The sequence below is a fragment of the Euleptes europaea genome, chromosome 19 (genome assembly GCF_029931775.1).
Source record: "Euleptes europaea isolate rEulEur1 chromosome 19, rEulEur1.hap1, whole genome shotgun sequence".
Taxonomy (NCBI): domain Eukaryota; kingdom Metazoa; phylum Chordata; class Lepidosauria; order Squamata; family Sphaerodactylidae; genus Euleptes; species Euleptes europaea.
This window is the reverse complement of record NC_079330.1, coordinates 27,239,638-27,266,893: the sequence shown is the minus strand read 5'-3', so window position 1 is coordinate 27,266,893 and position 27,256 is coordinate 27,239,638. Positions and strand designations below refer to the sequence as shown.

Below are 27,256 nucleotides of genomic sequence, written 5' to 3'. Positions count from 1 at the left end.
TGACCAATGCTAGACCAGACGTGTTTCAGAATGAATAGGACTTCCTCCGTGGTCATAAATACAGAAAGTTATAAAAAAATATTCCCGGAAATAAACCTTATGAGATACTGTTATTTAATATTTTGTGTGGCTTGATGTAACCCAAATCATAGGTCTTGCCATGTGGACAGTTACTGCTCACACAATCTGATACAGAATTAACAATGCCTCCAGATTTGCGTACATCAACCTGTGATAAATCTGATTAGATGAAAAATTTATAACTGATACTTTTATGTGTAGCCTATATTCCAGGCCCTGTGCTTTTAACAACTTTATTGTGCACACCTTTCAATTAATGTAGTTATTTTGTTTATAGTGTATAGTTTGTAGCCATAGACCAAAAGCCTGAGTGGAGGCTGTGGCCGTAATGTGCATGTAAAGGGAGTTTAAGAAAGTCCCTTTCCCTTCTTTTTCTGCCTTTTTAGTCTTCTCGAAGGCCTCGCGAGGAGCGCGAAGTGTCGCAGTGCGAAAGCGTGGCCTCCACCGTCTCCGCTCAAGAGGACGAGGACATTGAGGCGTCCAACGAAGAAGAGAACCCAGAAGACAGCGAAGGTGATTCGAGATGCAAAAGGGTTTAGGACAGGGGTGGACAGGTTGGTTCCCCCCAAGGATGCTGGGAAGGGGGGCGGCTAACCTCCAGCGCCGAGCCCTCCAAAGTGGGTAGAGATCTAGATGTGCCACCCCTGCTGCTCTTCCTGCCTTTTAATGGCACTGAGCCCTTCAGCTGGCTGGCATTATTGGCCCACTGGAGAATTGTGCAGACTGGTAGACTAGTGCAGAGGTCCCCAGCCTTTGTGAGCCTGTGGGCACCTCTGGAATTTTGACACAGGGTGGTGAGCACAACCACAAAATGGCCACCACGGAAGATGGAACCACATAGACACAGAAGAAGCCAAAGTGGGGATAAGAGGAGTAATTAAAAAACAACAACAACATTGGCAAAGAGGTGTGAGAGAACAAAACCAACGCTGGTGATAGCCAATGCCCAAACTGCGTTAATTTACTGTCCACAGCTAATCAGATCTCCAGTAGCTAATTAGAAGCCCTACTGGGCAGGAGCCCCACCTGGTCCCACCTACTTTCTAAAAGCATTTGTTGGGCTCCAGGAAAAGTGTAAAATCTGCACAGCTAATCAGAAGCCTAGAAGAAGAAGAGTTGTTTTTTATATGCCGACTTTCTCTACCACTTAAGGGAGAATCAAACCGGCTTACAGTCACCTTTCCTTGCCCACAACAGACACCCTGTGAGGAAGGTGAGGCTGAGAGAGTGTGACTCGCCCAAGGTCACCCAGCTGGCTTCATGTGTAGGAGTGGGGAAACAAATCTAGTTCACCAGATTAGCCTCCGCCACTCATGTGGAGGAGTGGGGAATCAAACCCGGTTCTCCAGATCAGAGTCCACCGCTTCAAACAACTGCTCTTAACCACGACACCATGCTGGGCAGAGGCCCCAACTGGCCCCAGCCACTTTCTAAAAACACTTAGCTGGCACCAGGAAAGGTGCCCAGGGTAGGGAACCCTGGTCTAGTGGCACCTTAAAGACTAACGGCATTTAGTTCAGTAAGAGCTTTCAAGAATCACTGCTCACTTCAGATTTGTATGGAAATCAAACAGAGAATCCTTCTTATGTGGCTGGTTACAGGGCAGGCGGGTGGAGTTAATGTTAATTAATTCATGGGTCATTCAAGTGTAGATTCATGATGTGGAGGGGAGGTAGAAGAGTGTGAATCCCATCATAAAACTTCAAAGTGTGACCTCTCTATATGTCTGAAATAGAGTTAGCCATTACAAGTAAAGGGTGATGAGAAAGATCAGAGGTTCAAACAGATAAGCAAGGTGATAAGTGGAAGTGGAAATTATCTGTTACTGGTACAAGGTTATAGTTTGGTGAAACACACTAAGAGCAGCCAGGCTTTTTGTAAAGTGGGTCCTATAGAGTTTAGAGATCGTAGTGAGTAAGTGTATGGAAGTAACAGGTGTATGTATGGCTTTAAGACTGAATGTTGCTTGGCGGAGAATGATTGATCGTTCGGCCTTGATTGGTGGGGGAGGTTTTTTTTTAAGGCATTAGCCTCCTCCTGGAACCAGTGGTTTTTCCCTTCTGATGGCCTTCACTAGTGAGTAGGATGGTTTTATTTACTTGTTATAAATTGAGAGCGTTTTCTTTATTTTCTTAAAAATTAATTTTGTTTTACAAAACTAATGAGAGGAGCTGTGCGTGTTGTGAGTGCAACTTTCCCAGGGAAGAACTGAAGGCCAGAGAGATAATGCTTTGGCAAACAAACTCTCGACTTTATTATTAAATGAACCACACCGTGCCCATTGGGAGTCTGAAAGGACTGTCATCAGCATTTCAGGCCTGGGCGAGAGGCAGCCGGTTGATACAGTAAGGCAACCTAAGTCTCTGTTTGAGCCAGGATGACATGTAGTGTTTTTAATTTACTACATTTATATTTCACCTTTCTCCCCAGTGGGGGCCCAAAGAGGCTTACATCATTCTCCTCTCCTCCATTTTATCCTCCCAACAACCTTGTGAGGTAGGTTAGGCTTAGTGTGCGTGACTGGCCCAAAGTCACCCAGCAAACATCCCTGGCAGAGTGGGGATTCGAGTCTCCCAGATCCTAGTTTGACATTCTAACCCCTACACCATGCTGGCTCCCTTTATGAGTTCTAATTCAGCGCTTTTACATTGTATATCCTGTTGATATGTGAGTGCTGCAAGAGAGGCCAGGTGAAGCCTGTGAAGGGCCTCAGAGGCCAAGGCGCGAGGGATGGGAAGCTGGTGAAGGAACTGAATGAGGCTTGTTGCATGGTCTGAATAACAAAATGAATGAATGGACCTCAAGGCAGATTTCTAGCTAGAGCTGCAAAGGTCAGAGAGAAGGTTGTGGTAGTCAAGGCAGGATACGGGCACAGCCTAAAATCAGTATTTTGGCAAAGGAGCAGGAAGAACGGACAGATTTTCCGAAGAGCAGTGTGACTTGGCTTGTATGGTACGGTTGCAGAAGTGCAGAACTCATACCCATGTCATAGAATCATAGAATAAAATCACAGATTTGGAAGGGACCACCAGGGTCATCTAGTCCAACTCTCTGCACAGTGCCAGAAATTCACAACTACCTCCCCCCCCCACACCCCCAGTGACCCCTACTCAATGCCCAGAAGATACCTCCACATCCCCACAGAGGTGTTGGGCCTATCCTTGTGTGTTATCTGGTACTTAGCAGGAATAATTTGGTATCCAATTAATGCTGCTTAATTACTTTTAGAATGCTTACTCTTGACTTAATGCCTTTTCTAGGTGCTGAAAATAGTTCGGATACTGAAAGTGCTCCCTCTCCTTCCCCGGTGGAAGCTGCCAAGCCCTCGGAAGATGCCTTGTCCGAGATCGGCTCTTCGAGGATAACCACTGAGGCCGCAGTTGAGCAGGAGTCAGCCATTAAAGCTGCCCCGGCAGCATCCCCTCCCTTGCCAGCTCAGAGCGTCAAGCCGGCCGAAAACGAGAACGCCGAATTCCAGGTGAAAGAAGAAGAGGCAACCGAGGGGGAGGACTCTATGGAGGTGGAGAATCGGAGCCCGCCGGTCGATGCTAAGCCCGTGCTCAACCTTGCTGTCCATCCCAAAGTGGAGCCCATCGAGGCTGAAGCCCGACTCCCGGAAGACGTCCAAGTAAAAATGGAGACTGATGCCAAAGAAAGGGAAGGGTGCAAGCCCAAGGAGAAGCTCGAGCCGGAGGACATGGACTTCGGTCCCACCCAGCAGACCAGTGCCCAGAGGATGGAACCCAACTCGGACAATGATTCGAGCGCCACCTGCAGTGCCGACGAGGAAGTGGATGGAGAACCCGATAGGCAGAGGTGAGGCGAACTGCCCAAAGCTGTGTAGAGTGCCACTTCTCTCTGTACACACAACACAAGCCTTTATTGGCATATAAAAAGGAAGAACGTACATTTGGATAAAACCAAGTACAAATAAATAAAATTGGATAAAACCATCCCAAATCAGCCATTAAGGAAAGCTACACACAATACCTGATTGCTAACTGTAAGAACCTTGCAACTGATTCAATTATTTTTGGGTGTTGTGTGGTCATAGGATGTCCTGATTTCATCAGAGAGCCACTCCCTGTTTACGAACAGTGGGTCAATGAATTGGGATCACTTCTGTGTATGTTCCCAGGGGAAGCAGCTGGACAAGGGGTGCCTGCTGAAGGCATCTGGGTGCTCCAGCATGGCATGTCCCAGCTTGCGTAACTGTTGTCTGTCTGAGAAAGACAGTCTAGTGATATCATACTTTCCTGATAGAGAGTTCTTCTGGAGTTGCTGGGTTGTCACAGCTGCTGTCTCTCAAGAGTTCTTAAAAAATTGAGTTAGCGTAAGAGTTCCTGGGCTGATTTTGGCCCCCAGTCCATTGTACTCAGAACCCAGTTGCCATCAGTGGCAGCCCACTCTTGTTCCCACGCTCACCATGCACGGTGTGTGCATAGCTCTTTTGTGTTTCCTGGGAGCTGGCTTCCCTGCTCGTCCTTCCCCAGTGCCATCAGTAATGTATGCAATCCTTTCGGGGTGCTGGAAAGAGCCCCAGCTGCTTTTGCCATGCCCAAACAAATGTCGCACTGAGCGGTCTTCGTTGGGGTCAAGCAGCCGTCAAGAATCCTTCCCCCTCCTTTCCTTGGCTTCCTGTCTGCCCTGTCCCTCTTTAGAGTCAGAGCAGCTCCACCCATTGCTGCCTGCGACCCTTCTGTGATACGTAGTCAGGTGAGCCAATCACTGCCAGAAACTCCATCCCTTCTGCCACCCCAAAAAGTACCTGACTGTCCAGATTAATTGAATTTATAAAGTACACTTTTACTCCACGACTACTTGCCAGGTTCTTCAGTTTACCTTGTTTAATGTAAAATTTTCTTCCAGACTCTACACAATGGACTCAAAGCCTTCCCTGCTGAACCCTACGGGGCCTCTGCTAGTGTCCTCCACCATTAAGCAAGGGCAGATGGACCTGCAGCAGCTTCAGCATCGGGCCGCCATAATTCCACCCATGGTATGTTCTTAGGGGGAATGGGTGCCCCACTTGTCTCTAAAACTGCATAGCAGTTCTGTTACAGAGCGGGGATCCACAATGCTTGAGAGCTCAAAGCAACCTAAGTGAGTGCTGCACTAGCTAAAGCCCCTTTGTAGGGGGGCTGCTTTATGAAGGGAGGGGGGCAAGACCCCCTGCTGCAAAACTCATTGCTTGAGAAGTTGTCCATCCGTATTCTTTTTTTGTGTGTGTGTGTGTGTTGGCAATTAAGACGTAACGTGGCAGCACTTTTTGGCTCAAGGGACCCCTGGGACTAACCCCCAGCAAGGTGTAGTGGTTAAGAGTGGTGGTTTGGAGCAGCGGACTCTGATCTGGAGAACCGGGTTGGTTTCCCCACTCCTACACATGAAGCCAGCTGGGTGACCTTGGGCTAGTCACAGTTCCCTTAGAGCTCTCTCAGCCCCACCTACCTCACAAGGTGTCTGTTGTGGGGAGGAGAAGGCAATTGTAAGCCGGTTTGATTCTTCCTTAAGTGGTAGAGAAAGTTGCCATATAAAAACCAACTTTTCTTCTTAGCCTAAAGCACTGGGTTTGGAGGTGGGAACCCCAAGTTCAAACCTCTACTCAGCTGTAAAAGCAGCTAGTTCCCTTTGAGCAAAGTCACTCCCTTTGTCTGAATTTATCTCACAGGATAGTTATGTTGGTGCTTTGGGCTCCTCTGAGAAAGGATGGATAAAGCTGAAATAGTTCTTATTTGCTTATGCTGGAGTTGGACTCCAGGAGACCGTCAAGGGAGGTTGGCGGTGCAGACATCTAGAAGCGGAAGTGGGGTTTGCCAAGAAGGCCACTCAGAGCTTAGAGGGAGAAGGCTGGATGCCCATTTTTAGGGACCCTGTTTTGTAGCCCTTGGGAGCAATGACCTCAGAGAATCCTCTTCTGCATTCTCTGTATAGGCTGCAGAGTGGATCAGCCAGAATGGGATCTGGCTGGTGGGCTCGCTGGCTTTTTTGTCCTTGCAGTTCTGTTAAAAAAGAAAAGGAAAAAAACAAACAGCTTGTACTCAGACTTAAAGGTTCTCACCAAATTGGTAGAGCTGTGTCTGGACTGTGCTACGGACAGCGGCTGCCACGATTAAACGCTCCCCTGGACAAAATTTTCCTGCGCATAGGAGAAAATAGCACAGCAAGAAAAAGGCTTGGCTAGAATCTTTACCCCTCCTGCGGCCGGTGCAGCAGCCCAGATATGGGTTTATTGCCTTACTGAGAACTAGGCGCAAGATCTAAAGGGTATGGAGAGATTGGACAGGGAGCTTTTCTCCCTCTTGCATAGTACTAGAACGGGGAGTCATCTGTTGAAGCTGGAGGATGAGAGATTCAAAACCGATAAAAGGAAGTATTTCTTCACACAACGCATAGTTAAATTGTGGAACTCCCTCCCCCAGGATGTGGGGATGGCTGCCAGCTTGGAAGGCTTTAAGAGGGGAGTGGACATGTTCATGGATGAGGGGAGGTATTCATGGCTACTAGTAAAAGTGCCTACTAGTCACGATGCATACCTATTCTCTCCAGGATCAGAGGAGCATGCCTACTATATTAGGTGCTGTGAAAATTAGGCAGGATGCTGCTGCAGTCGTCTTGCTTGTGGGCTTCCTAGAGAAGGAGGAAAAGAAGAAGAGTTGGTTTTTATATGCTGACTTTCTCTACCAGTTAAGGCAGAATCAAACCAGCTTACAATCACCTTCCCTTCCCTTCCCCTCTCCACGACAGGCATCCTGTGAGGGGGCTGAGAGAGCTCCAAGAGAGCTGTGACTAGCCCAAGGTCACCCAGCTGGCTTCATGTGGAGGAGTGGGGAAACAAATCCAGTTCTCCAAATCAGACTGCCCTGCTCCAAACCACCGCTCTTAACCACTAAAAGACACCACCAGTGGTAGAGGCACCTGGTTGGCCACTGTGTGAACAGACTGCTGGACTTGATGGACCTTGGTCTGATCCAGCATGGCATTTCTTGTGTTCTTATATTCTTATGAGTGTATTAAATGACCATGCTTGCCATTAAATGGTGACAGTGAGGATTGAATTCGTAGTGGCGTGGCTGTCCTTCAGTCTTGTGGTGTTCCTCTCCTGCAGGTGTCTTCTACGTTGCAAGGGCTACCGCAGGGGATCCCGATGAGCGGCTACACTCTCTTGCAGCAGCACATTAAAGCCATGCACAAGTCCACCATGCTGGAGGATCAGCAGCGCCAGAGGCAAGACCAAATGGAGGTGGACTGCCGTAGGTCTGCCAGTCCCTGTGGCACGTCCAAAAGTCCAAACCTTGAGTGGGATGGTAGGTGAACCGTACTCCATTAGTGTCCGAGAATATCTTGGGGTGCTTGTTTCCTGCAGCTTACTGAGGTGGTAAGAGGCATGTAAAACAACAATTGTCATAGTGCAGAACCTGTCAGTAACTCCCTGCTTTGGTAGGATGAAGAATCGCTATATCCAGTTGTCAGGTGGGTGGCTTGAGTCAGTTGCAAAACCAAGATAGAGACAGGGAAAGCGGGAGTTGCTGCTTACCAGCTAGATTTCACGTTGTAAGTGTAATCAAAAGAAGAAAAGGATCTCCTCCCCAGAAAAGGTGCGATAAGGCCTGAACGTGTTCCTAGAGGCACATAACATGCTCGCCTGGATCAATGAGTTGTTGAATCTGACAAAGATAGAACAGCTCTGTTCGGGTGCTGCTTATTGTCAGTTCATGGATATGCTCTTCTCTGGTTCTGTAGCACTGAAGAAAGTGAAATTCCAGGCAAAGTTGGAACATGAATACATTCAAAACTTCAAGGTCCTACAAGCAGGTTTTAAGCGTTGACAAAATAATCCATGTGGACAAATTAGTAAAAGGAAAATTCCAGGACAATTTTGAATTTGTTCAGTGGTTTAAAAAAATTGTTTAGAATCATAGAATATTAGAGTTGGAAGGGACCACCAGAGTCATCAAGTTCAACCCCCTGCACAATGCAGGAAATTCACAACTACCTCTCCCTCCCACACCCCTAGTGACCAGAAGATGGCCAAGATGCCCTCCCTGTCATCATCTGCCTAAGGTGCAAACTACGACGGGAAGGAGAGCCAATTCAAGGGGAGAGGGGAGACAAGGAGTACAGTGAAAACAGCTGGGCCAAATCTCTGAATGTTTATAAAATGGGGGGGTGATTGCCTCTTCCCGCATGCATGCTTGTCCCCAGTAGCGCTACTGGTCTTATTGGAGGGGGATGGTCAGAGAAGCAGGCTGAGGTCCTTGCAACTCTGTAAAAGAAAGAAAGGAAAACAGGAAGGAATTTAGGCAGAGGAGAGCAAGTTGTACGAATCTTCCGGATCAGTTGTGGGGACACCTGAAACCTTCTTTCTCATGACCTTCTTTGCTTCCTTATGAAAATGCTTTGTAAGCACATGTACACAGAATGATGCATACTGTCCCCCACCATGACATGGGTCTGGTGTCAGTGACAGCTGAGAGGCAAAATGGGAGTGGAGTTTGAGCGTGGGCAGAAGGGCCTTGGGGTCACCCCAGATGCCACACTGCCCCTCCTTTGACTCAGTCATTGACGGCTTTTTGCGAAACAGTGTGGGGAAAGTTTGGAGTGCCAGCGGAAAGATTTGCCTCTTGGCTTCAAGAGACAACCCCCAAGTTGCAGGTAACTTGATTTTTTTTTTTTTTTTTAGCGTAAGCAAGAACAATTTTGGTACATTCTCTTTGTTTATGTACTATATCTATGGCTGCCTCTCATTCTAGCACCTTCTGCTTCCACAGGGAAACCAGTTGCCTACATGCCTTACGCTGAAGTGAAGCGTGCCATGGAACAAGAAGCACAGATGCAGAATGCGGTGGTAAGATCTGCCTCACCCTACCGCCTGTCTCCAAGGGAGGTCAGCAAGGCCTCTCCGCAGCCAGACATGAATGCAGCTCGCTACAGTGTTCCACCAGGTATTTTGCTTCCCATAGAATATAGTTGCTTCACTTTCTGCTCAGTTTAGGTCAGATCAGATCAAGTTTATTGTATAAGGCCATAGGCCGTTACAATCAAAAACAATATAACCACAAGTTAAAATATACAAAACCAGAATCATTAAAAGAATACAGAAATTAAAACACGCCCATTTGGCTCTATCCAGCTTTACCACCTTTCGTGATTTGCTTCGCCCTGATTTTCTTGGCTGCCAGGCCAAACAGTGCCATTGTTCAGGAGATATAAGGGTCCATATCTGATAACAGATAGATTAATCTGTCAGCATCAGATGATAATTGTGACACTGAAAGAATGTTTGCCAGAAACGTGTTCCAGGGCTCAGTATATAAAGGACAGGCCAGAACACAATGGGGGAAATATTCTACTGAACCACCACATATACAAATGCGTTGAACGGCTCAGTTTAGAGATTTGTTTTCTTAAGCTTTAGTTAACGCATGTGGTGTGGCAAAACATTATATTCCCAAATTGGAACTTGCGAAGCGTACACTTCTGGGTGAAATTAAAGCTACAATGCTAGGCACGTTTGCTGGGAAGTAAGTCTCAGTAAATTGGTTGAGACTTACTTTTAAGTAAATGTTCCTAGGATGCAGCTGCAAGTATATTTGAATATGTTTTGGTATAATTCCTCTTCCAGTTGATTTCAGGCAGGTTGTATAAAGGCTTTTCTAAAGTGGTGAGTTCATGGGATTTTCTTTTGCCCACGAGGGATAGAAACTTGAAAGCGTTAGCAGGGGCTCTCCCAAGTTTCCATAAAAGTGAGAGGATTCCAGTTTAGTGGAAAAACCTGTGTGTGCAGAATTAGCAGAATCCTGTGGTGAGCCAGCGTGGTATAGTGGGTAAGAGCAGCAGACTCTAATCTGGAGAACTGGGTTTGATTCCCTGCTCCTCCACATGAAGCCTGTTGGGTGACCTTGGGCTAGTCACAGTTCTTTTAGAGCTCTCTGAGTCTCACCTACCTCCCAGGTGCTGTTGTTTGGAAGGGAGGGCAATTGTGCTTTGAGACTCCTTAAAGGTAGAGGAAAAGTGGGTTATAAAAACTCACTCTTCTTCTGTTCATATTTTGATGCTGATGTCTGCTGAAATTCTCTTTGCTGCGTGAACATGAGTTTTCATTATCACTGCTGCTTGTAATTTGCAACTTTTAAATATTTGCCGTATTTTAAAAATCAGAGTCTATAAATATTCTGTATGCCGACTAAAAAATCTTATTTCCTTCCCCTCGCCCCAGTTCTCCAACCAGCTCCTCATCAAGTAATAACCAGCTTACCTGAAGGTGTCCGACCCCCAACAACACGGCCCACCAGACCGCCGCCCCCACTGATTCCATCTTCCAAAACGGTGATGCCATCAGAGAAACCATCTTTCATTATGGGAGGTTCCATCTCACAAGTAAGGGAGATATGGTAGCACCGTGTCTTAACAGGCAGCTTTACAACATTTTGTATTTCAGACTAAAAGGCTGGGAGACGATGTGCGAAGCATAAGCAAAGTGTTTTGTGGATCTCCCAGTCTCTTCTGTCTGTGCTGTATGTTTAGTAAGTTTGTGTGCTGCTTCTCTGATTCCTTGATGCTCCCCAAACTGCTGAATCCAAACAATAAAATAGAATATCATAGGGCAGGATTTTGTTGCATCGCGGTGGTCTTGTGCAGGGTGCCCTTCCTTTGACACAAGGCGTTTTGCGCCAGTGGAAGGTGCTTTGCCCAAGCGGATTGTGCAGGGTGCTGACAAAATGAAATGGCTGGATCCAGTCCATAAATCTGTACCAAATCAGCACAAGAAAGCAATTGATCAGCCACCAAATTGAATTATCAAATGGCCTTCTGAAATAGGGCCATCTCTAGGATGGTGTGACCAGTTTGAGGAGATGACAGTGATCTCTCCTCCAGGGGAAGGGAGTTCCCCATAGCCTGGGGCGGCAGCTGAGAAGGCCTTGGCAAGAGTCCCTCAGAGCTGACACCTGGCTCCTGTAGCTCTCCGCGTTGGATGAGTTGATAGGGCTGCCTCTTCAAGCACAGTCTGCTGAGTTCCTGTCAGCCAAGGCTTGATAGCCCAGCAGGGGCTTGCTGATATAAAGGTGCACAGTAGATTCGGGGTGGGGGACACTGGAATGCTGAGTCTGTGACACTAGTGCCGTAACCTAATTTCATGTGATAATAAAACTCAGCTGTGGCACTAATATGACGCGTTCTTTTTCTTCTAGGGGACACCCGGAACTTACTTAACGTCCCACAGTCAGTCACCTTACAGCCAAGACCCACCAAAGCCTTCTGTGGGTTCCATATCGCTAGGCCTGCCGCGGCAACAGGAGTCTGCCAAATCAGGTAAGAGCATGGAGAACAACATGTGCAGACAGCCAAGCTCCCATCTTCACACCTCTTTTGGCTCCATGTTCTGGCAGCGATGGTTAGAAAGGCAGACTAGGATCTCGGAGACCCTTCAAATCCCCACTCTGCCTCGGGGTGACCTTGGGCCAGTCACTCTCTCACAGCCTAACCTACCTCACAGGGTTGTTGTGATGATAAAGTGGTGGCAGGGAGAACAGTTTTGTAAGACGCTTTGTGTCCCCATTGAATGCAGAAGCAGAGTATAGATTTCTAGATAAATCTCCATGGGGGAACATGACAATGATGCATCATCTTAGTAATATTTTCCGTGAAGAATAAGCTAACAGAGAACCTGAAGGAGTAAAAAAAACTTTCCACGGGTTTTGATAAACTAATTGACCAAGATCTCCCTGCTATCTTTTAAATAAAGTTTTCAACAGGGCTACATTCTAATGCCAGCAAAGCATATTTGGTCAACAGTTTTTCAAATTTAGTTCTCTCAGATTCTCCCCCTTTCTTAACTTTGAAAACAAAAAAACACTCTTGGTAGGTACTGAAAAACAGACAACTGGGGGTGGATAGGGTTGCCAACTCCAGGTTGGGAAATTCCTGGAGGAGAAACCTGGGGAGGGGAGGGACTTCAGCAGGGTATAGGCCACAGAGTCCACCCTCCAAAGCAACCATTTTCTGCAGAGGAACTGATTGCTGAGGTGTGGAGTTAAGTTGTGATTCTGGGAGATCTCCATGCCCTATCTAGAGGTTGGCACTCATAGGTAAGGGAGAGGTAAAGGGGAGGGGTTTGCATGAATGCAGCTGTGTGTACCTTAAGCTTTATTATTATTTTTGACCTGAGGACCACATTTGGGGTTTTGCACACTTTTGAGGGCCCAAGTTAGATTCCAGCCTGTTTTCAGCCCCTAAAGCCTGAGCTCCAGCACTTTTTTTCCTGTTTTAAAAATAAGCTCCATGCGTCTGCCAGTGTGCAGACTTCAGTTGTTGGCATCCATGCAAGGCATAGACCAGGGGTGTCAAACATAAATGTCACTTGATCAGATTGGGCCGGGCCATGCCTCGCCAGCCCAGATCAAGAATGGGTGGTGGTGGCTGCCTTGGACTGGCTCACAGGTCGGGTAAGAGCTCTCAAGGGGTCGAGGCCTTATGTTTGGCACCCCTGGCATAGATGGTATCTGTGAGTCACTGTGATAGGGTTCTCCCTCACAATTTGTTTTCTTTTCTCCTTTAAAGCTTCCATGCCGTACATCAAGCAAGAAGAATTCTCTCCCAGGAGCCAGAACTCTCAGCCCGAGGGCCTGTTGGTCAGAGCCCAGCATGAAGGTGTGGTTCGAGGTCAGTAACCCAAAATCAATTCGTTCAGTAAACAGTTTTGTAAGGAGGCTGATGGGTACTGAAAGTAAGAAATGGCTTTCTCTTTGCTGTAGGAGGCTGGAATGGCATCTCCTCAGGGTAGTGGGAGATGCTGAGTGTATGTTTTTGAACTCTCAGACTGCTAAAAGTCTTCTCAACTGAAATACCATCTGCGTCATGAGGGGGGGTGTTGACACCTACCACATTTTTGTCTGTGCGCTTGGAAAGATGAGCTGGGCAGCTCTGTGAAGCTTTTCTCTGCTTACCCAAATGGCTGACCCATCCAATGGGGAGTGCAAGACGTCTCTAGAGAATGAGACCAGGTTGAGATTAGGCCCTGCACCTGCAACCCCCAGGAGCTTTTCAGGGCAGAGTCTGGGGAACGGGAATGTCACAGAAACCTTGCTCCCAGATTATCTTGAATTCTTAACCATTCCAACCTTTCAAAGACTTTTCTTCTTGGCCTTACCCCTCAGTGAATTATCTGGCAGAGTTTTAAATACCCCAATTGAACAGAGTGTCTACCCATGTGGAAAGGCAAAGAAAGAAACACCAATTTTTTTATTCAGTTGTGATTTATATTCTTCTGTAAGATCTTCTTTCATAACTCCATTCATTTCACACTTTCCTGTATGTTCTCACTACCACTTAATCTATCTGCTGTCTGATAAAGATAAGGCTGTTACTCTATCTGTAGTTTATTATTTAACGGCCTCTTTGAAGATATGCCGAAAGTTATAATCAAGTTACGCCTAAATGCTCATTGGCATACAGACACTCTTTTTGCACTGGAACTGGAACTGGACATGTGGGAGTGACCTTACAGAGTCTGCAGAATTCTAGGAATTCTCCCTATTTCTGTGGTAAAGATCATAGCGATTGGAGACATTCCTAGATCATTGTGGATGCTGTGGCAGGAGTGATGTCAAAGTATTTGACTCCTCCCCTGCATTTTTCTCCCTATAAGAACATAAAAAGGCCATGCTGGATCAGATCAGGGTCCATCAAGCCCAACAGTTTGTTCACACAGTGGCCAAGCAGGTGCCTCTAGGAAGCCCACAAACAAGACAACTGCAGCAGCATTGTCCTGCCTGTGTTCCAAAGCACCTAAGATAATAGGCATGCTCCTCTGTTCCTGGAGAGGATAGGTATGCATCATAGATTGAGCACAGCCGATGGGTATGGGTGGGAGTGGGAGGTCATTTTCCATAGGCATGCAGCCGGCAAGCCTAGTTGAGATGTATGACAGGGTTTGGTCTCAGTCTATTTTCTTTTTGTAACTCCAGGACCTGAACTGAGGCAGAAAATGGGGTTTGGCTTCCCCATTCTTGGGTTTATTCTTGCGATTTGTTACAGCATTCTTAACATCAAGACTACTACATTTTTTCTGCAGCTCTCAGCCTTACAGGATCTGTTTGTTCCTTTTGGTGCTTGGGAGATGCCTGGTTAATGACCGGCTTTCAGGTTCTCAACGGGGAGTCTGCCGCTATGTCCCAACAGCCAGTGGAGCACCCTGTTAATCACATTAAGTCTGCATCACATCCTGCATTCCTTTTACGACTCTGCAGACCAAGGGCTTCTCCACCATGTCCTCAAATATCTTCTCACCCTTTTGGGTTGTGTAATGAACATCTGGGAATCTCGAGAACTTGCTTGCTATTTTGTGATAGTTTGTTCCTAATAAAAACATACTGCATTACCATTTGGGGATTAAAAGGTAATTCTGGAGGACTACTAAAGCAGAGCCAGAGGCTCTGGCATGCAAAGAGCAACATTTAGTTTTTATTTAAAAATGTTACAATCTATACAAAGAACAGTAAACATAATGATACTTTATACAACCGTTGATCATAAACAACTACTACCAAATGCTAATATTGTGTGTGTGTTAAGTGTCATCAAGTTGCTTCTGACTCATGGTGACCCTATGAATTATTGTCCTCCAAAACATCCTATCGTTAACAGCCTTGGTCAGGTTTTGCAAACTGAGAGCCGCGGCTTCCTTTATAGAGTCAATCGGTCTCATGTTGGGTCTTCCTCTTTTCCTACTGCCTTTTCCTAGCATTGTTGTCCTTTCCAGTGCGTCTTGTCTTCTCATAATGTGACCAAAGTACAATAGCCTCAGTTTAGTCATTTTAGCTTTGAGGGACAGTTCAGGCTTGATTTGATCTAGAAACCACTGATTTGTCTTTTTGGCGGTCCATGATATCCGTAAAACTCTCCTCCCAACACCACATTTCAAAGGAATCTACTTTCTTCCTGTCCACTTTCTTCATTGTCCAACTTCCACATCCATACGTAGTAATAGGGAATACGATGGCATGAATTAACTTGATCTTAGCTGCCAGTGACAGTCTTTTCACTTGAGAATATTTTTACACATCAATATTATTGTGGTCTATACACTGAGTCACAGTTCATCCAGTCCTACGTTTTTGACATCTGGAAAAGCTGTTAGTTTAGTCAATTTGAACAGGTCTTTCATTTTATCTGTCCATTCCCTCTTTTGTTTTTTGTTCCCTCTTTTCCCCCCTCCTTTTGTACAGCAGACGTTTTCTTCCTACCCACTCCCCAGTGACACATCGCAGACTGCTTTTAAATGTCTTCTCTGTTTCAAAAACAAATTTCTGTGTGGCATGGCAGGGAAAGGAGAGGCATATATGTCTGAGTGATGCAAGTCCAGAAATCTGTTCAGGGGGGTGCAGAGCTGTTCATGGGGAACATTGGACCCCTGCTCCCTGCTACCATTGGTATTGTCAGTGTTATATATGTATGCATTCTACACACACACACACACACACACACACACACACACACACACACACAGAAAGTCATTATGGTGTAATGGCTTGAGTATTGGGCTGGGAGACCTGGGTTTAGATTCCTTCTCTGCCATGAAGCTTATTGGGTGACCTCAGGCCAATTGTGTGCTCTCAATCTAACCTGCCTCACAGGGTTGTTGTGAGGATGATGGAGAGAAGAGGGAGAACCATGTACTGTGCCTGAGCTGCTTGATAAGATAGGCATCCTCATCTTGAAAATGTAGTAGTTGTTGTTAAGGGAATGGGTGGGGAGTAAATGGATCAATGGCTACTGGGGATGATAACTTTATCTCATAACCAGAAGGATTTGCATGAGGGTCCAGTTTATTTGCAAGTTGGCATACTGGGGAGGGGAGGGTGTCACTGCATTTGTATGACTTGTGGTCCATTTGTACCTTCGATCAGGTACGACAACCACCATCCAAGATGGCAGCATAACACGCGGGACTCCATCCAGCAAAGTTTCCGTAGAAACGATGCCTTCCCTGCGAGGCTCCATCACTCAGGTATTGCATCCTGTGATGAGACGCTGGTACCCCAAGAGAGCACAACCTTCCCAAAGGTTCTCCTTTTCTATATAGCCACAGAAAGATGAGGCTGTCTCTCCTGTCCCTGCAGTGGTTGCCTCTTGTCGCCAGCTCCATATCTTTTTCTGCTTCAGCTCCATAGGGCCCTGATTGGGCAGCAAGGCAGGAGATAAATCTTGGAACTAAATGAACAATAATGTTAAATAATGTGTTTGAACCTGACACAGGATCTCCTCTACTTTACTTTTAGTGGTTCCCAATAGAACGTCTTGCGTATAAAAACCGAGCTTGTCAGAGAAAAAGAATCTGGCATATCCTTTTCTTCGGCCTTGCTAGTTTCCCGCATGCCAGGAATTCTTTGTATTGGGGGAGTGTTCAGATGCGCAGTCCCCCTACCTCCATTCTGAAATGGAACAGCCCAGCAAAAGCCCATCATGTGATCACACAGCTTTTATTTTTTCTCTGTACGCAAGAGTATCGACATTCACTCCTATCCCCAGCTCACTTCCTCTATCTTGGTCACGCCAAATACCTAAAATACCTCTCCCTTTCCACCTCCAAAGCTATATCCCCTCTTTTAAAATCTTCTGTAACGATGCCCCCCAAGATAGTAATGTACTTTCTCAGATCCGTGGTGGTTTATTCCAGTGGTTCATCTAATCCCCACAATTAGCCAGCCAGATATTTCCAGGAGGTACACAAGCAGGAGGGGAGGTTCTCTCTTCTGTCTTGTCCCTAACATCTGTTATTCAGAGGTAGACTGTCTCTGGGCTTAGAGGTTCCGTTTAGTGTCCCTCTTCCATCTGTTGCTCGGAACTTCTAAGCTGTGTTTTTCATTGCAGGGGACGCCAGCTCTGTCCCAGTCTGGGATTGCAGCCGATGTGTTGCTAAAAGGAACCATTACTAGGCTTGCCACAGAGGACAGCAGCCCGGAGAAGTGCAGGGAGGAGGCAGCGGCAGCCAAAGGCCACGTCATTTATGAAGGCAAGAGCGGGCATATCATAACCTACGACGGTGAGTATAGCACTTGGGCATTGCAGGTTTCTGGCACAGAAATATGGGTTGACAACAGGCAAGCTTGAGCATGTGGGGAAGGGCTGTAGCTCAGTGGTAGAGCATCTGCTTGGCATGCAGAGGGTCCCAGGTTCAATCCCCGGCATCTCCAATTAAATGGACTAGGCAAGTAGGTGATGTGAAAGACCTCTGCCTGAGATCCTGGAGAGACACTGCCAGTCTGAGTAGACAATACTGACTTTGATGGACTGACGGTCTGATTCAGTATAAAGCAGCTTCATGTGTTCATGTGAGACCACAACTGACCTGCTGGCTGTGATCGCTTCTGCCCAGCAGGATTTCCTGGGGGAACTTTGGTGTCCTTGTTATGTTTTTAAGCAACACGTTTGTGTAATTCAACAGCCATCAAGAACGTCCGAGAGGGAACCCGTAGTCCAAGAACTGCTCACGAAATGGGCCTGAAGAGGTCTTACGATTCCATGGAAGGAAATATCAAGCAAGGGATGTCAATGAGAGAATCTCCTGTCTCTGCACCTCTAGAAGGTAAAAACGGCTGCCTTGTATCTCTGAGCACGCCACTGTATTGGGGATCAGGAAGGAATCTGAACTGGACTGTTCTTGTATTTGGGATATTGCCATGGACCAATGTGGCTTACTACCATCTGGGGAGTCCTTCGTGTCATTTTCTAACTCCTAAAATCTTTTTAGGATTAATCTGCCGTGCTCTTCCCCGGGGAAGCCCTCACTCGGAACTGAAAGAGAGGACTGTGCTATCTGGCTCCATAATGCAAGGTAGAGAGAAGGGTATTTTTTTCCCCCATTACAGGTGTTTACTACTAATTGCATGCTCAGCTCTGTATGTCCCATGTGAGCAACCACACTAGTTGAGTTCATAAAATATGTATTTAATATGTCATTTCAACAAGTGCAAACAAAACATTTTTTAAAAAAGAAAATCCCTATAGCCCCCAGGATCATAGATTTCTGGATTATTTTTCTTGTACGCATTTTCAAAAATACACTCCCATGTGGCACTAGTGAGTGCAGATTTTTGCTCTTGAATTTTCAGATAGGTCTGCTTTTCTCACCTTATCTCCCCTCCCCCCATTCTCCCAGGAAAGGTCTTTCTTTTTTTCCATCTGATTTTGGAAGGGGTAGGGAAAAAGTGCACTAACATATATCTAAAGTACCCGATGGATTTTGTTTTTTTGCATTGTCTTAGATCCTATGAATTGGCTCTGCTATTGTGGAACTCTCTTCTTCTGCAAGGCGGTCTATTGCTGATGAAAGAGGCGTGTTCCACCTTGCCCCAGAGGAAAACTTTGCCTTTAACAGAATGGATTAATAGGGTCCATCTTGCCTTTTTTGTGCCGTCAAGTCACAGCTGACTTATGGTGACCCAGTAGGGCAGGGGTTTCAAACATAAGGCCCACGGGCAGGATCTGTCCCCTTGAGTGCTCTTATCTGGTCCACTAGCCAGCCGAGGCTGCCACCCCCTCCAGTCCTCGGCTGGTGAGGCATGGCCTGGCCCCACCAGGTGGACATTTATGCCATATCCAACGCTTGTAACAAATAAGTTTGACACTGTAGGGTTTTCAAGGCAAGAGACCTTTGGAGGTGGTTTGACATAGTCTGCCTCCATGTCACATCCCTGGTGTTCCTTGGAGATCTCCCATCCAAATACTAACCAGGGCTGACCCTGCTTCTGAGATCTGACGAGATCAGGCTTGCCTGGGCTATCCAGGTCCGGGCAATCATGAAATTAAGCATCTTTATTTATAGCAAAAGGGTATTTATTATGTGTTTAAAATATTGATACCCCACCACTCCATGTAAAATCTGAGAATATAATTGTACAGAGATAAGGATGTGGAGTCTGGAGTGACCATAGTGTTGATTTCTGTGGTTCTCTGGCCCATGATATATGCAGTCCTATACAGGGTTGTTACCCAGTTTAAGCACATTGAGCTTATGCTAGAATAAGTCTGGAGAGGATTCCAGTGTTAGTCATTCAGTTTGTTTTGCCTTGGCCCTGGGTGATGCTGCTTCAGAACATGCCTTCTGCGTCTCTGCCTGCCACTGAGCCCTGTTTGCGGGTGGGGAGGAGGTTGAAATTCCACTTGTTTGGTGGGGGGGCTTAAAACACCCATAGAACAGTCAACCTCTTTACTGAGAGGCTGGAACAAAAACACATTAAAAAAAAAGATTTAGGATTCTCATAATGCTGCCTTGCTGAGACCCTATTTTCATATGTGGTTAGTGCATTAAAAAAAAAAGAATTGGGAATTTCTTGCAGTCTTAGTGACGTTTCTCTTTATGATCTATTAAACCTTTGTTGCCTGTTCAGTTGTGTGACTTGGAATTTTGGTTGACAAATGCAGAGTATTGCCAGGGCAACTTGAACAAGCAAAATTCAGTTTTTACCATTTTGTGGTCAATTTCTCTGTGTTTCAGTATGTAACATTTGCATTGCTTGTTTAAAGTGGGAGCTGCTAAATGTGTATGTGTACAGGCCCACCCACTAATCTGCCAAATTAGCTTGCCAGAGCTGAGTAAGTCTTAACTGAAGGTTTATACTGTTGTGTTTCTCCTGGATAGGTACTCCAAGAGCTACAGCTGAGAACTACGAAGAAGGCCTCAAGTACCCCAAGATGATTAAGAAGGAGTCTCCGCCAACACGGAGCTTCGAAGGTGCCATTACCAAGGGAAAGCCGTATGATGGGGTCACCACTATTAAAGAAATGGGGCGCTCTATCCATGAAATCCCACGGCAGGACCTTCTAAGCCAGGAAAACCGCAAGACTCCGGAGATAGTCCAGAGTGCTCGGCCTATCATCGAGGGTTCCATTTCTCAGGTAGGTTACCATCACAGTGATTTTGAAACTTCTCGCTGTTGGCAAGAGAGCAACTTTTCAGAAGAAACCTCTGCAGTCAGACAGCGGGGGTGGGTGGGTTGAAAACAGGAGCAGCGGGTGACGAAAGGTCTCTGCCGCCTTGCAAAGTGTGATGAATGAGTGGGTTTATCAGGCAAGGAGTTCAGTGAGGATGGTATTCAGAGCTGCACTGAAGAGTAGTCACCCCCCTGAACTGAGATGGGGATGCTCTGATCTTGGGACCCATATGGGGAGTGTTCAGGAGTAGAGATTCCTTTATTTACTCCTTGATCCAAGTCATTTGGGGGAGCATATCCCAACCTTTCAATGTGTTACATGCTGTCAGGTTGCCTCCAATTCATGACAACCCTGTGAGTTAACAACCTCCAAAGTGTCCGGTCATTAACAGCCTTGCTCAGATCTTGTAGACTGAGGGCCGTGGCTTCCTTTCTTGAGTCAATCGTTCTAATGTTGAGTCTTCCTCCTTTCCTGCTGCCTTCAATTTTTGCTGGCATTATTGTCTTTCCCAGTAACTCTTGTCTTCTCATAACTTGACCAAAGTATGATAACCTCAGGCATTTTTTCTTGTCCTTTCAAAAAAAATGTGGGGGTGCACTTCATCTTTACCTTGGGAAAAGCTTACTTTTAGAAGTTGTCAAGGCCAGACTAGATAAGATGCCAGAGGATCCACGAATGTGTGTCCTGGGTGGTTTTTATTGGTAATTAACCATTGTGCCCCAGCTTGGGGCTGGTTGGGGGGAGATCAAACACTTCCTCCCCTGTGGTCTCTCCAAACAACAGAGCTGCTATTTGACCCCCTGCTGGGGAATATACATGTATATTTCCCCCAGCAAGAGTGGTTTACCCTTCTCTTGGAAGAGCCCATTCTGTGTTTTTCCCCCTACTGGTTACTGATCTGGAAATGCCTTCTGATTGGAAGGCAAGTCCAGAGCAGCATCATGACAGGCATCTGGCTCTGAGGGTGGTATAATTCTGCCCTGAGGATGATGAAATAGCCCATACGCACCTGATCCAGAGATGTGGGAGAATCACTGCTCTTTGTGTGCCTCTGCCCCTTTCCCAGCAGAGGCCTATTGAATTAAGCCAGGAGGGCTGAGCAGTGACTCCTGCAGTGTTACAGAAGGCACCTACTTCCATGCATGAATACTCTGGCCTCCCAGGAGCTTTATGATTTCTCACAGCATGCTTACAGCTGTCTCCCAGCACACTCACACGCCCTTGCATATCAGCAAGGAATGACTGATACAGGCTTTTTAAAAAGTTGTGCCCAGAAAGGCTGTTGGCTTGGATTTCTCCCGCTGGTCCCACTTTGCCATCTGGCTACTGTGTTTCTGTCAGTTGGTATTGTTGGGTTTAAGTTGCTCCGGAAGAGTTTTTTTTCTTCTTCAGTGGAGGTAAAAATGCTTAAATAAAGCAAGTGTCCAAACAACCTTCCCTTGCTAAAATGTGCCTGGGCCATGTGGAGGAGGGGGGAGGTTCCTGCGGGGTCCTTTCCTGTCCCAGGTGCAAAGGCGGCCTGTGCTGATGATGCCCTTTCTCTTCATCCAGAGAGAGCTCTTATCCAGTGATTAGGAGTGGCAGACTCTAATGTGGAGAACTGATTCCCCATGCCTGCACATGAAGCCTGCTGGGTGACATTGGGCTAGTCACAGTTCTCTTTGAACTTTCTCAGTCTCACCTACCTCACAAGGTGTCTGTTGTGGGGAGAGAAAGGGAAGGTGATTGTAAGCCACTTTGAGACTCCTGAACAGTAGAGAAAAGTGGAGTATAAAAACCAATGCTGCTGCTGCTTCTCCCACTCGTAGGGTACACCCATAAAATACGAAAGCAGCTCAGGCCAGTCCACCATCAAACACAACGTTAAGTCTTTGATCACTGGGCCCAGCAAGCTCCCCCGAGGCATGCCGCAGCTGGAGATGGTGTCCGACAATGTGAAGGTCGTGGAACGAGGGAAGTATGAGGATGCCAAGTCTGGGGAGGTCCGTTCCCGCCACACCTCGGTGGTCAGCTCTGGGCCCTCGGTCCTCCGGTCGACTCTCCACGAAGCTCCCAAGTCGCAGGTGAGCCCTGGGATCTACGAAGACGCCAATGCGAGGAGGACCCCTGTGAACTACTCAAGCATGTCCAGGAGTTCTCCGATGATGAACAGAGTCCCAGAAGGTGCGCTGTTGGTTTCCTGCATCCAACAATTTATGGATCTTGCTTGTTTTATATGTTTAAGATGTCTCTGTGCCGCCTTACCACCCACTTCAGGCCCCCAAGGTGGAGAACATTAAAACAAAACATTAAAATATTTCAGACAGTAAAAAGCATGCAACATTCACATATATATGGTTAGATAAAATGTTTAGATAAAACATAGTATAAACCACCACATAAAAATATAAACATGTAAACAACATTCAGATAGGAAGGAGATCTAATAAGAGTTAATGAGGGAACACCAAATAAAAGTCTTCACCTACAGTTGGAAGACAATGATAGAGGGAGACAGATAAATTTTCTTGGGGAGTGAGAGTTCCAGAGTTTTGGCGCCACAGCTGAGAATGCCCTTTCTCTGGTTGCCTCAAATAATGGGGGCACCCAAAGCAGAGCCTCTGAAGATGACCGGGGTGGTCTGGTACATTCATGTTGAGAGTAAGCGGTCCTTTGGATATGCTGGCCACAAGGCATATAGGGCTTTAAAGGTTAAAAAGCAGCACCTAAAATTGGGTCTGGCAGAAAACTGGGAGCCAGTGTATATGGAACAAGATTGGAGGGATGTCCCTACCACCCACTCCAGTCAACGTTCTGTACCAACTGTAGCTTCTAGACAGTCTTCAAGGGAAGCCCCATGTAGAGTGCATTGCAGTAATCTAGCTGTTATCAAGGTACGTGCCATAGTGGCAAGGCCTTTCCTGCCCTGGAATGGCCACAGCTGGCTCACCAGCCAAAGAGCCAGCCAACTGTGAGTGCCAAGCCGCATGCAGCCCTGGGGTAAGTCCCCCTGAGATTAGTTGCAGGAGCTGGAGCCTGCCATGCTGCTAATAGAGGGAGGCACTGGTTGGCTGGCCCAGCAAGGGTAGGAGGCCGGCCTCTGCATACTCATACTTGGCCTGGCTGATCCAGAAGCCTTATTCTGCCTGCACTGGAGACCATGGTCATGTCAGAATGCTTCCAATGCATTGATAAATCAAATGTCCATTCCCCCCACATGTTGTTTGGCTTGTTAAAATGCTGTCAGATGTTCCTTGAAGCCAAGGGTTCATTTGCACAAATGGCAGGGTCCTGCCTTTTTAACTGCAGCGTGATGTTATATAGTGGCAAAGGTAGGGGGGAATATTCTTCGCTAACCCTGCTAAAATCAGGAGCATTCTCTTTCCCCTCCAATTTGGGTATGAGCATCATCTGCTGAGTGCTGCAGACATAATTTCATTCAAGAACAGACTTTTGACTCCAGGTGTTGCCTTGTGTGGCTGTTCAAAGGTTGTCTTTTGGGGTCAGTATAAAAGCCAGGGTGAATTGTTCAGTCTCGTGCATATTATTATATCTGTAAGTGAGTAAGAATTTGGTTGATTTACAAGGTAATGTTTCTGTCATTGGCTTGTGTATCTGTTTATGTGTATCTGTTTATGGCTGTTTATGGCCTGAAACTCGTGGGTCCTTTGGCAAATGGCAGCACTTTCCCCTGGTACAGAGACCCTTCCTTTGACCCAGATTCCTCGCTCAGGGTAATGCGTTTGCCTTTAGCGGAACAGATTCATGGGAACGTAGCCCAATCTGTTCAATAATTAGTTGTGAGACCAAGGCATGACTAGTCATGCTGCTGTTGACCCATGAAAGAGGGACTTGAACCCAGTCTTCCCAGTCCCAGTTGAACCTTCAGTCCCTACTACATTAAACTGGTTATCTGTGAAAGGCAAGTCCATCATGGAGAACCATAAAATTCTTTATGGAAGAAAAGGACACTTAGGGGCCAATTTGGAGGAGAAAGAGGAGGATTGGCAGCTGGTGTGGATGGAGAAGAGACTTTGAGACATGGGGGCAGGAGCTGGGAGCATTTCCAGCTTCGGGGTGTTGATTTAAAAAAAAAAAAAGGAACTCAGGCTTGAAGTTAATGTAAGCTAATTTCTGCTGTTGCTGACAAACTTCAACCCGGCACAACCAGTTGGCTGCAGAGGGAGGAATTGTGGGTCTTGTTTCACTATGTCACTGAGTCATTCCGGAGGTGTTGCATCAGACCATGGGCTATTTGGGGGAGAAAGGAATGGACGAGCAAAGGTCATAAATCATCAGCTACTCAAAGCCAGGAGGATCTGGTTTGCAACTCTGAAAGGTCTCCCCCCCCCCCCACTTCCAGCAGTGTCAGGTCTCCCTTTTCTCTTTTTTGCCATCAAGTCGTGTCTGATTTATGGCAGCCCCTGGTGGAGTTTTCAAGGCAAGAGACGTTCAGAGATGGTTTGCCATTGCTTGCCTCCGCATCATGACACTGGTATATCTTGGAAGCTTCCCGTACAAATACTTGCCAGGGTCAACCCCGCTTGGCTTCTGAGATCTGACCAGATCAAGCCAGCCTGGGCCATCCAGGTCAGGGCCCTGTCTCTTTAGGACTCAAATAGCCACTTTGAAATAGTCCCCCTGTACTGCAGGCGAGGCCCTGACCTTGACCACGTTTCTTTCCCAGCCGGCCTATCTTCCGGGAAGACTGCAAACCATGAGAGGAAATCCACTCTTACGCCGACACAGAGGGAGAGCGTGTCGTCGAAATCCCCAGTTCCAGGGGTGGATCCTGTGGTCAGTCACAGCCCCTTCGATCCCCACCACAGAGGTGCTACTCCCGAGGTCTACAGGAGCCATCTCCCTTCGCACCTGGACCCTGCGATGCAGTTCCACAGGGCTCTGGATCCTGGTACATACTCCCTTTCCTTCTTCATGTGAATTGATGCCTGGTCCACACATGGGCGCAGTCCGAAGTTTATGCCAGCTCTCATGGGCGCAGTGAGAGTTGGAGATACTCTATGGAGCATTCCGTTCGGAGCGTTCTGCCCGTTGAGGGGAAGGCTGACAGTGGAGTACAATCCTTCAAGGAAAATTTGTTCAGAGAAGTTTCAGAGGAACCCAGGAATTTCCTTGAGCACATTCTTTAAAATCACAGCTTCTTTTTTTAATAATTTTTTTATTGTTTTTTCATACATTCGATACAATCAATTAACATTACCTTTCAATCTTTTCTAATTCTCAATTAAGACTAACATATATATATAACAATTATCTTCCCCTGGTTTGACTTCCCCTCTTCCTTCTTCTATCTCTAACTTATCTTCGTAATCCTCTTAGCAATTATTTTCTAATTCTTTATAAAAAATTTTTTTGTAAAACCTTCTAGTTATTAAAAAAAGAAAAATAGAAACAAGAAAATTAACCTAGTTTAAGTTGTAACCTTTAACATTTTGCACATTAAGTTTATTTTTGCAATAAACAATCCACGCCTCCCACTCCTTAACAAATTCATCATTATCTTTTTGATTTATTAACTCAGTCAATTTTGCCATTTCTGCTAGTTCAAACATTTTATGAATCCAATCAGTTCTGTCCGGTATTTCAGACATTTTCCGTTTAGCTGCGTATACCATTCTCGCAGCTGTGGTGGCATAGAGTAAAAAAGTCCGTTGTGTTATAATGTGGTCCGGTATAATGCTTAACCAACATCATCTCTGAAGTTTTAGATATGTTTTGTTGTAGAATTAACCTTAGCTCATTGTATATCATATCCCAAAAGTTTTTAGCTTTATCACAAAGCCACCAAACATGATGAAATGCGCCAACTTTATCCTGACATTTCCAGCAGTTTGGTGACATTGTACTGTACATTGCAGACAATTTTTTTGGTGTCAAGTACCATCTGTAAATCATTTTGTAGATATTTTCCCTTATCGATTGGGAAAGAATCTTTTTCATGTCTCTTGACCAAAGTCTTTCCCAACTTTTCAAGGAAATAGAGTGACCAATTGTTTGTGCCCAGGTAATCATTGTTGGCTTGATTCTTTCTTGTTCTGTATACAGCAACAAAAAAAACTTATACATCCTAGAAATTAGATGATCAGTATTATCCAAAAGTGTCTGTTGCAGAATTGATTTTTCTTTAAGAAATCCCTTTTTCATATCTTGGATGTATACAGATTGTACTTGATAATATTGAAGCCATATTAGGTGGTCTTTAACCTCATCAAAATCCTTCAGGGCACATTTATTCTCTTCCCATTTTAAAAGATCTTGGTATATTATTAATTGTGATGGTCTTAACGGTCGCAAAGTTAACATTTCTTGAGAAGATATCCATAGTGGTGTCTTTGTCTCCAACAGAAGTTTATATCTCAACCAGGTTTTTATCAATGATGATCTGATAATATGGTGTTGGAAAGCCACATGTATTTTAGTTTTGTCATACCACAAATACCCATGCCGCCCAAATCTATTGTCAAAGCCTTTCAAGTCCAGTAAACGTGCATTTTTCAGCGTTATCGAATCTTTTAACCATACCATAGCTGAAGCTTCCGCATAAAGTTTAAAATTAGGAAGAGCAAAGCCACCTCTCTCTTTTGCATCTACCAAATATTTATATGCAATTCTTGGTTTTTTCCCTTGCCAAATAAAGTTCAACAGGTCTTTCCTCCATACATCAAAATATTTTGTTTGCGTGAGTATTGGTAAGTTCTGAAACAAAAACAACATCCTTGGCAAAATGTTCATTTGTGTTACAGCAATATGACCCAATAAAGTAATATTTTTATTTGACCACAATATCATATCTTTTTTAACTACTTCCCAAAGTTTAGAATAGTTATTAACCAATAAATCCTGGGTTTTATTTGTAATCCAAACTCCCAAGTATAGTATTAAAATCACAGCTTCTTGACACATGTAACAAATTAAGTAAACTGGCACCTGCAGGCTACTTTTGCAGAATGTACTTTGCTTCTGCTGGCTGTGAAGAGGTGTAGAGAGCTCTGACCAGTGCTGACATTCGCTGCTTGCCTCTGAGTACCAGAAATTCTGTGTGAGGCCTTCTCATGCCCATCTGTATAACAAGCAAATGGAGCCCTCTGATATTTCTAAGAAAGGGACATTCTGTCTCAGGGGAAGAGGGATGAAACCGGCTTTCCCCCTTTCAAAGGATGGGAGCTCACTGCCATCTATGGTCACTTAGTTTCCCTATCACCTGTGATCATTAGCTGGGAAACACACAGATTGGTTGCCTGGG

At 45.9% G+C, this 27,256-nt stretch overlaps 1 protein-coding gene across 1 annotated transcript in view; it reads left to right on the top strand.

Moving 5' to 3' along the window:
- The window catches only part of NCOR1 (nuclear receptor corepressor 1), a 140,409-nt gene that overhangs the window by 80,516 nt on the left and 32,637 nt on the right, over window positions 1-27,256 (top strand). Inside the window, exons 19-33 of the mRNA XM_056865495.1 lie at window positions 468-594; window positions 3,342-3,897; window positions 4,951-5,080; window positions 7,187-7,385; window positions 8,850-9,023; window positions 10,298-10,458; window positions 11,271-11,391; window positions 12,640-12,741; window positions 15,987-16,087; window positions 16,951-17,122; window positions 17,525-17,665; window positions 17,831-17,914; window positions 19,721-19,977; window positions 21,822-22,176; window positions 24,680-24,904. Of these exons, the coding sequence (XP_056721473.1) occupies window positions 468-594; window positions 3,342-3,897; window positions 4,951-5,080; window positions 7,187-7,385; window positions 8,850-9,023; window positions 10,298-10,458; window positions 11,271-11,391; window positions 12,640-12,741; window positions 15,987-16,087; window positions 16,951-17,122; window positions 17,525-17,665; window positions 17,831-17,914; window positions 19,721-19,977; window positions 21,822-22,176; window positions 24,680-24,904 (2,905 nt within the window). The remainder of the gene's footprint in view (window positions 1-467; window positions 595-3,341; window positions 3,898-4,950; window positions 5,081-7,186; window positions 7,386-8,849; window positions 9,024-10,297; window positions 10,459-11,270; window positions 11,392-12,639; window positions 12,742-15,986; window positions 16,088-16,950; window positions 17,123-17,524; window positions 17,666-17,830; window positions 17,915-19,720; window positions 19,978-21,821; window positions 22,177-24,679; window positions 24,905-27,256) is intronic.